Source organism: Suillus subaureus (assembly GCF_016647635.1).
Source record: "Suillus subaureus strain MN1 chromosome Unknown BJ212scaffold_61, whole genome shotgun sequence".
In the NCBI taxonomy this organism is placed as follows: domain Eukaryota; kingdom Fungi; phylum Basidiomycota; class Agaricomycetes; order Boletales; family Suillaceae; genus Suillus; species Suillus subaureus.
The window spans coordinates 71015-81375 of record NW_024538617.1 but is presented as its reverse complement, the minus strand read 5'-3'; the positions used below and the strand labels follow the sequence as shown (position 1 = coordinate 81375).

The window sequence follows — 10361 nt, the reverse complement described above, 5'->3', positions numbered from 1 at the left end:
AGTACACTACTAATCTCATACTAACAAAAAAAGAAAAAGCAGAGAGGTATGGGAATTAGACAATGGAAAAAGGTGGCCACCATCATTAATGATAAATGCCCATAGAGGTAAGATACCAGCCCCCCATGTTCCAGAAAAAGATACAGATGCTACGTGCATGGCTAATAGACAATCAGATGGCCACCATCATCAATAGCAGACACCCATAGAGGTGAGAAACCACTCAACATAGTCCAAGGGTTGCATGGATGTTAAAAATCAAATGAGGAATGGGAAGGTGGCCACCATCATCAACAGTGAACACCCATGGAGGCAAGAAACCACCTGTGAAGGTAATGATAAGGAAACAAGAAAGAAAATTGCCAAACATCATGTCATGTGACATTCTAATGCCACAGCAATATCAATCAGAGTTTAATCACTACAGGGCTAGCTCAGGTGAGTTCACCTGTCATTTATAAAAGGTCTGTGACCATGCCAGCATGTGTATTGATGGCCTCAACCAACTTACCAATGATGATGGTCTGACTTTTATGATCTTGATCCAAATTATCATATATTTCTCATGAAAGCTCACTAATATTGATCTCTTGTTTCTATTACAGCATGAAAATAATGAAATGAGATGAGTTCCAGTGGCCAGAATCATTTGCTTCCATCATAGCTACCCCACTTATAACAGCTCCATTGGGTATTGTAACAAGCACCAGCTTGGCACAGAAAACTAGTAGTCTAGTGAAGTTGATAAAAATCTCTCAGGTCTTGAGTGAGATGACTAGTTTTAACTGCTAGCTGGCCCATGCAGAGGACTTAGAGCTACAACATACAAACAAACTACATACAGTGGAGACTAGATATATTCAGCAGATTAAGGTTGCAAAGACAGAGCTGAAGGCTGAGATCAATGGTATGAAGGAACAGTTTGAGAAGAAACTGGCCAGCTTGCTTATGAGTAAGAATTGCAATGATGCAGGAGACATGGCTGAAGCAGAGACCAATGAAGGGTTTGAGAAAGATGTTAAGAAGCTTGAAAGGAGTGCCCTTGCATTTGGAGACAATAGTCTGAAGGTAAGTAAATCAGCAGATCTAGTACATGAAGAGCATAGTAATATGGTATCATTTAGGCAATTGTTCACATTGTATTTCAGATGTTAATTGGAATTGCAAAGCTTCCTATAAATATTCTCCACCCATATCAAAATGATGATGAAAATTAGCCACTCAATCCTACCACAAAGGAGCACTTGATGTGTTTTTGCTGGGCTGAATCTTATTAGCATACTGATGATCATGTCAGTGTACTGCACATTATTGCCTACATCTAACAACATTTTGCTACTGTTTGCACTAGCAATAGTCCTACTCTTCATGATATCAGTGATGAAGACTTGTGTGCCTGTGTTGTTAAGAAGTGTCAGGACCTACAGAAGAATTTCTGGAAGGCTTGCAAGTTGTCTGGAAACCTGACAATACCCCTCACTGCTGCCTCAGACAGACTTGAAAGTACTCCTCCTGGGCCACAGGCTGAGGTTGTCATTGTGATAGTGATTTTATAATTGAAACTACAAAGTCATGTCAAAGGAGTAAGTTTGAACCATTAGACCTCAATAAAACAAACACTCACCTGGATGCCTTAGAAGCTTGAAGTGTATATCTGAAAAAATAAGATCTGTTGGAGGTGTCAGAGTTCAGGGATGAGAAGTATGGAGCATGTTAAGGTTGCATGCTCAAGGGGGGTTGGATCACAAGGGCTTGGCCTCAGCTCATACACTGTGCTTCTTTCCCAAGTATGTGCCCTTAATTTCCGGGGCTAGAATAGTCATCCAGAGTTTCCAGGTTTTGACTAGGGCAGACAATGAATATTCAGATATGAAATGTGAGATAAATCTGGCAGATGTCCAGATATCTATTGGACAAGTGAATAAGGCTAATCTAGATGAAGTCTGGACTAGAAACTGACAGAGGATAGACTACCCTAGGATAGAGCCAGAGATATAGTCTAGGATACAATCCTAAGACTCAGATGATGACAAGAGACTTAACTCAAGTCCAGAGGACACAGGAATGAGCAGGAACTAAGATAATATTCAAACTAAAGTATTTCCAAGAGTTACAGGAGGTTTATATACTGTAGGTATCATATAGGAATCAGTTAGCAAACACAAAGGCTATGTACGAACCATATGCAAAGTCTATTAGTAAGTAGGACTATCACCAATAATGGATACCAGAAATGAAATGTATATAATAGATCAGTAATTAGAAGGGAAACATAGTTAACCAGAGTCCAGAGACAGGGGAAGTCTAAATGGGGTTGGGTATTGATATAAGGTTTGGGTTCTGGAAGAAAGATAAAGATAGATCAGATCATTGGAGATCTGGATCTCAGATCCGGATATCTGGAGAAGCAGATTTAGAGTTGAGGGTCCAGAATGGCATATAACAGAGCAGAACTAACAGAGTCCTTAATGTCACAGGATAATGATAAGGTGAATGAGCAGGGGTCAAAGGCAGGACCCTGTATATTGCATGCTGGAGAATATTGAAGTGGTATTGTGAGTATCACAACAACTGCCAAAACCTGACACATATGCTGATACAAATTGTAGATGTCAAGGTTCCTGGCTGCTGTCAAAGAAGTTGTGAATTTCCAACTGCCTTCTTACTTCACCATTTGGGTGAAAGATAATCCAAAACAACTGCCTCTATTAGCTGCAAAGCAAATTGAAAATTGAGCACATTGATTGATAGTATCAGCAGAGTGGCTCACAAAGGAAGAAAACAAGAGGCATGACTCACCCAGTGATATCCTGGACAGTGGCCATGTGTGAGGAGATCCTAAGAAGATGGTAGCAGACTACAAGTGGGTCAGATGGTAGAATTTAGTGACTATATATGCAGAACAGTGTGTACCTCATCTACTCTCCAACTTTATCATCTAAATAGTCTTCAGGTTCATTCCCCGCCTGAAAATGTTTTGAGACTGTCATGCAAGAGTTATAATAGTTTGTAGACTTACACAGTCGAATAAGATGTTGATCCATAGATCTTTTTGGAGGATGTTCAAGTGCACTGGAAACCATGCCAATAGGCACTCAATCTGCAAGACCAGAATCACTTCCTGAGAGTCCCCTGCAGTGTAGGAGACATGGACACTGAGTGTAGATGTGCTGAAAATGCATGGGCATTTCTCTCTCCTAATATAAAGATTTACTAGAGATCCTGTGACATTACAGGAATGACATCAAGAACACCAACTAAGAATAGCACTGTAATTTGAACAGGGACACAGGCCCTACCTATGAATGAGTATTGGCAGGAAGAGCAAGAAGGTACTGTGAACACATTCCAGTATGACATTGAACCAGTTGAATGCAAAAAGCCACAAGGGATATGCAGGACCAAACTTCTTGATCATATCAGCTGTATTCATTGAGGCTTGATAGCTGATGGTAAGTGGGATGTGAAGCTGCAGACATCCCAAGCAGTCATGGGCTAGAAGGCTCTGACTAGTGTGAGCCCAAGCCAAAGAGATTGTGTAAGATGTGAGAATTCAGACATCAGTTCACAGGAACAGAATAGCCAGATATAGCAAGCAGCAGTTATGTGAGCAATGTGGAGAACATCAAGTATCTTGAGAATGGTGGAGTCTGTAATTATGTGAGGCTCAAGGAGATCATAGAAAGGCATAAAGAAGAGTTAGATGAGATGAGGAAGAAATATGAAGAAGAGGTTTAATATAAAACTGTGACACTCAACATCTGGATGAACAATGTGAAATGGCTTGACATGTAAACAAATGCTCAGAGGAAGGAGATAGAGGACCTTATTAGTCTCTACATTAAAGTTGAGATGGAGAGGTACCAAGCTGATGCTGTCATCAGAGACACAATCATTAACTTCATGAATCATGCACTCTTGTAACCCATCAGTTAGACACATGTTTTTGATATTAAATGTTTCCTGCACCACTAACCATTGCTGTACAATAGTCCTTATAACTTACTTCAGACACATGTAATCCATGACACCCTTCTTCAACTCCTTTGATATTGACTGTGATTCAAGCAAAGATCACCAGGCAAGGACAGGATGGCTACAATGCAGAACCTAATTTCTTCCATAGAATGCATTAAGTTTGTACAATATCATTGACATTAGGACAACCACAGTTTGATAAAAAGCAATTTGAGAATTGTACAATATATTGAAAGCATCACAACTACTCATTCCCTAGATGCCTTTTGATGCACTGCAGCTGCTGCCTTAGTTCTTTGCACCTGAGTTTGGCATTCTTGCCGACTTCCCTCATGCATTCAAGATGCTACTCCACCTTCCTGACATCTACCTCCAAACATTGCCTCTTCTTTTGATCAATCTTTCTCTTCTTCCTAGCACTCACATTCCAGTTGTTCAGTCATTTTCCTAGTAGTATCACATCACTCGAAGAATCACATGAACTCCTATGTGAATGTGGAGGATCTTTATTTTGGATGACTATGATATGATCACTTTTAGAATAGTAAAAATTGGCAACATTGGATAAAAAATAAACATACAATTAGTGTACTGCTCATGACAGGTGACACAAGCTTCATCTGGCTGACCCATGCAGGAGGCACAACCAGGGTCTCTCACTGTGCATACTGGGAATGGCTGCATCTTCAAATGTTAAACTCAGTGAGTGATGACCTTGATTGATCAGCATGGGCAAATAATTTATAGTGGTGTTCAAATATGGATATAGGCATAATGGTGATTTTAGAACAAGTGGACTATCTCACTGTTGGCTAAGATGCATTCTGCAGCCACTTCACCCAAGAGTAACAATGCCCTGTTGAATGTATATTCACTGGAAATTCCTGATAAAGTGGACTGTAGGTCACTTTGTCAAGAGATATTCAGCCACAACATGCATTAGGAGTCAACAAATCATTATTGGCCCTGTTTATTTCAGCATTGTAAGATATTTACATATAAGAAGATCTGACAATACACCAATGATGTCACATTGCATGCAAAGATCAATATACTTGACTGTACTGTGCAACTAAAATAACATCTGGCCTCAGTGCATAAGGGAGTCCAAGAGATATAAGGTAACAGTAAGTATTGTATCTAGTTATGCCATCACACAATGTATCTACTAGTCCACAAGGCATCTCTTCAGATATTTCAACTCATGCTCCAATTCTATACAGGCTTCCTCAGCCCTGCAGTGCATGTCCTGGATTTTGGACAGATGCTGCTTAATATCCTTCAACTCTACCTCCAGTCTCACACATACCCTCTCATCTAGCAGCTTGTTGACCCAGCAAAGGGAGGCATCAGAAAGCTCTGCTTCTTTGTGTTGTCTTTGTTCCCTATAGCGTGGGAATATGACATTAGTGTGTGAAAATATGGACATTTTAATCTGGTGACTCATTGGAACACTTTTTTGACTTTCAATTTGATCAATACAATCACTATAATTCTAGTACATGGTGTGTCCTCCTGTTGCTCTAATCACCTCTACCACTCTTATAAACATACTTTCTATCAATTCCTAGCATTGCCCATTAATAATCTTCCCCCACTATGCTGCAACTCCCTCCCATAGCTGAAATAGCCCCTATTCTCATTCTCAGCTCCTCTCATCTGTCTACCAGGCAGATTTCTACTACAGCTGGTCTGGGCAGGAATACTATTGCTAGACTCATCAAAATGGCCGGACCGGGATATGAGAAGGTGGATATAGTCCAGAATCTGAGATGAGGTGAAGTCCGGATGTCTTGCTGGATGGAGTGTGGATAGGGTAGATGGGACAGGGGGGTATGGATCAGGCTAGTAGTGGAGATCCAATGGTCCGGAGCTCAGGGGTAAATCCAGAGCATAGTTGATCCTGCTGAGGTATGGAGCACATAGCAGAAGGGGATCTGGGAATGAGTTGGATATGAAGTGGGGTCCAGACGTAGGCTTGGAAGGCATGGGAATATGATGGAACATGGGTCTGGATTGTGGGATATGACAAGGGCCCCAGTTGGAGAGATAGATTTGACTGCAATGCCTCAGGTACACATTATATAACTACTGCATGTAACATCTACTCATCACTCAACTTCAGAAGAACCTGTGCCTCCTAGGAGACAGATCCCAAGATCTTTGGATGATATTGAGCATCTGGCCAAGGATATCAATGACTCCAATGATATTGTTGATGCTCCACCACTACCAGGAATTTAACATGTCCTTTTGACACTAAGGGACACCCTACAGACCACCTTTAACTCCTTTGGGCTCTGCCAACTATACCCTCATCACCCTTCCTTTGAGCCAAATAAATTCATTCCATCATCCTTACTTGTACAGTCATGTCCAATGGCTGTTCAAGGAACAGATTACTTACCAAATGTCTTTCCACCGCCCTACCCCTTTCCTAATATGTCAGTGTACTGCCTATGTCCTGGATGAACTTGGGGAACCACCAAAAGTCAGAGACTGAGATCCAATGCCTTGTCAAAGATATTTTGCAGGCAGATGATTTCAACATCAACCACCTTGATGGTTTCTTGGTGAGGAAGAGCTTGTGAGAATTAGATAAGGATGAGGGTAGGGAAAGGGTCATTCCCCCAGATGACTAGGTTGAAATGAGTATTACTATTGAGATTCCAACCAAGTCAAGGAAAGAAGATCCTAAGTCATTTGCCATTCCCAGATTCCATTACCAGCCTCTTGTTGAGATAATCCATGCAGCATTTGCAGATGTCCAATCAGGGGCATTCCACCTCTTACCTTTCAAATGGCTATGGAAGGATCCTTTGGACAACCACCAGGAATGCATATTCAATGAACTCTATACATCTGATGCTTGACTGGATGCTCAGGATGATCTTCAGAGGCTGCCAAAGGAACCTGGTTGCTCTTTAGAACATGTCATTACAGGCCTTATGTTCTTTTCGGATGCTACCCACCTGGCAATTTTTGGAACCACAAAAGCCTGGTGTCATATGCCATTCTGGACTCTCAACTCTAAATCTGCTTCTCTGGATATCTGGATCCAAGATCCAGATCTCCAATGATCTGATCTATCTTTATCTTCTTTCTGGAATCCAAACCCTATATCAGCACCCAACCCCATTTAGACTTCCCCTGTCTCTGGACTCTGGTTAACTATGTTTCCCTTCTAATTATTGATCTGTTAGATACATTTCATTTCCAATATGCATTATTGATGATCCATCCTACTTACTAATAGACTTTGCATATGCTTCATACATAGCCTTTATGTTTGCTGACTGATTCCTATATGATACCTACAGTATATAAACCTCCTGTAACTCTCGGAAATACTCCAGTTCGAATATCATCTTAGTTCCTGCTCATTCCTGTGTCCTCCAGACTCGAGATAAGTCTCTTGTCATATTCTGAGTCTTAGGATTGCATCCTAGACTACATTTCCAACTCTACCTCAAGGTAGTCTATCCTCTGTTAGTTTCTAGTCTGGACTTTGTCCAGATTAGTCTTATCTGCTTGTCCAAGTAACATCTGGATGTCTGTCGGATTTATCTCACATTTCAGATCCAGACGTCTGTTGTCCGCCCTAGTCAAATCCTGGAAACTCTGGACAACTGTTCTAGCCCCCAGAAATTAAGGGCACATACTCGGGAAAGGGGCACAGCATATGAGCTGAGGCCAAGCCCTTGTGATCCAACCCCCTTGAGCACGTGACCTTAACACCTGGCTGCTTTACCTATACTTCAGCAATCTGACAAAGTATGTAAGATCGTTGCCTCAATCAGGAGCATGCCACCTAGTAGGGTTTTTGCTGTCCATGAGTCCTCCTGATTTTGGGACAATTGGCTACTAGCATTGATAATAGCTACTATTGTCAGTGTCCTGATGATGTGAAGGATGTTCTGAATGGCCTGTCTGGCATATCAAAGACTGGCATAGTATCTCTTCAAACCCACCGCCGCAGGGAGCTGTTTCAAGGGTGCTAGGAAGTCTTGCTTGATAATGATTTTCTTTGAGCATATTGCCATGGTATCATTCTAAAATATGCTGATGGAGTGCTATGGAGAGTGTTTCCCCAAATCTTTATGTATTCTGCTGATTATCACAAGAAGTGCATTTTTACTTTGCCTTCATTGAAACTGCCAGATTACTCATAACTTTCTAGGGCTTTGATTGCAACAATCAAGTATATGGGCTTATGTGCATGCCCTTGATGCCTCACATCCAGAAAGCTATTTGGTTCCCTCAGTCTATTGAGGGATATGAAAGCTCGCATAGAAAATCTTCATGTGTATGTTATGGCCAATGTTGTCAAGGCCCATGAGTATATTTACAAGCAACAAAACACTGTCGACGGTTCAAAGGTTGAAGACACTCTTGGAGAGGGTTCTTTGGTACCTATCTTGGTAAACACAAATGGCTCCTTACAATTCCTGCTCACCTCATACCAGCTGCTCATAGAATCAATTTGTCAAGAAGCTTGGTCCTTTTGGCTTCAACTCATTTCAAATACTTGTCATTGACTTCATGCATGAATGTGACTTGGGCACCTGGAAGTCACTCTTCACTCATCTAATTAGGCTTCTATATGTCTTTCCTTGGGGTAGTCAGCTAGTCGTGACCCTTGACAGCAGATATATAGAATTGGTACAATGCTCTGCTACCTGCCAATCATTCAACCTCACTGTATATTTTGCAAGATTCCGACCTTTGGTAATGGTATAATTTGAAAATTCACTAACAATACCTCCAAGATGAAAAGATTAGCAGCTCATGACTTTGAAGACATCCTACAGGTTTGTGTGTTACTCAAATTTCTGCATTAAGCCTTCTAACATGTTCTCTATCCTCAGTGTGCTATTCCAGTGTAGAGAATGAGATTCCTCCAGGCATGTATTGTGCATATTATGACTCATGACAACTGGTACAGCACATCACTCACTATTTATGACTTTCCCACAAAACATACCAGAGGCACAACACTTTCCTGCACTACATGACACATTCACATGCTCTTCCTGCACTCAGTCACCCTTTGTTGCACAGTGTCCTGGAGCCTCCATCCATCATCTAACCAGTCCCCTGGTGCATCCCTTTCCATTTATTTTCATTATCAGACCATTTCTGGCATTGTACAATACTTTATTTCATTATGGACCCTTACTTACATCATTTTATATACACTCAGAGCTCCCTATTTGCTTCTGAGCCCTGGGAGTGCACCTAGGCACAGCTTACCTGTTGCCTAGGAAGTTTTTGGAGATACATCAACCACCATCATGTCAGTTAGTCTTTAGAGTGAGAATCTATTATCATGAGTTAGCATCTATCAGAGTCATTCCCCTAGTCCTCAGCAACATTCTATTATTATCACCAGTCCACTCAGCAGCCTCAGTTCATGTTATCACACCATCTTTCAGTCTTTTATATGTCCATGCACAGCACATGCATTATTCCCATGCTTCACACTCCTACACACTCCATATTCCTGTGCACACTTTCAGCACACTTTACTAGAGTTGACCTAGCATCACTTCATGGATTATTGCTTTCCTTGCTTCCCCTAAGGGTCAAACACATTGCTCAGCGCACTTTGACCAACATTTAGAGAGTCAGTGGCTTCCTCTCACCCCAGAGGTAGAGCCATCTTTCTTTCTTCTGCTCTGCAAGCCAGCAGAGTTGTTAAACCTTCAGCAGTTCTCAAAGGGCTGTTTCCTCACAAGCATGATGCAGCTGTGCAGTCCCTGCTATATCAATTTGTGCAGTGGTATGTGCTTGCAAAGCTCAAGATGCACTCTGTCTCTATCTGTAAATTCTGAAGTAGTAGTTGTCCCCCAGATGTCTTTTGATGTATCAAGATCTTCCAACTCCTCTCAATTCCATTTGAACCTTTTTGTTTGGCTCCTATTCGCCATGTATTCTTGCCCATAACACAGACAGCACTCAAAGATATAAACACCATTCAACATGCTCCTTGTCTTATGTCTTATATGTATATGCTGTTCTTTGTGTAACTTGTCTTCCATCACCCTCGTCAAGACCAGAAATCAGAAACCCCAAGAGTGCTAAACATCAATTAGTTGTGTGGACTGTATTAATGCAAAGCATTACCTTTTGATAATGTTAGTTGTGTCCTTGATGTCTTCATCAGTGCAGTTTAACATGAAGCCCTTGTTCTCATGCTTATACTTGATTACTAGCACATTTCCTGGCACATTGTTTACATTCTTGGTGATACTGCCAATTCAATGGATCAAAGTGTTTGGAGGCCAATAAAGGAGACCATGCTCTTGAATGAAAATGTATGCATATTCCTCTGTTGTGTGGCCTGTGATTTTACATCTCCATTGAAAGTTCTATACTGAAAT

The 10361-nt window shown here is 41.3% G+C and overlaps 2 protein-coding genes across 2 annotated transcripts; both read left to right on the top strand.

Moving 5' to 3' along the window:
- Positions 1 to 269: 269 nt before the first annotated feature.
- Positions 270 to 1556, top strand: BJ212DRAFT_1304393 (uncharacterized protein; the record flags this gene model as incomplete). Its single annotated transcript, XM_041333590.1, has 4 exons — positions 270 to 332; positions 399 to 438; positions 806 to 1068; positions 1413 to 1556. 4 exons carry the CDS (start codon positions 270 to 272, stop codon positions 1554 to 1556), a joined length of 510 nt encoding a protein of 169 aa, XP_041186804.1.
- Positions 1557 to 8300: 6744 nt separating this feature from the next.
- BJ212DRAFT_1221978 (uncharacterized protein) lies at positions 8301 to 8562 on the top strand (the record flags this gene model as incomplete). Its single annotated transcript, XM_041329398.1, has 2 exons — positions 8301 to 8399; positions 8455 to 8562. Coding segments are annotated over 2 exons (207 nt in total), but the record flags the coding sequence as incomplete, so codon positions are not given.
- Between the last annotated feature and the right edge of the window lie 1799 nt (positions 8563 to 10361).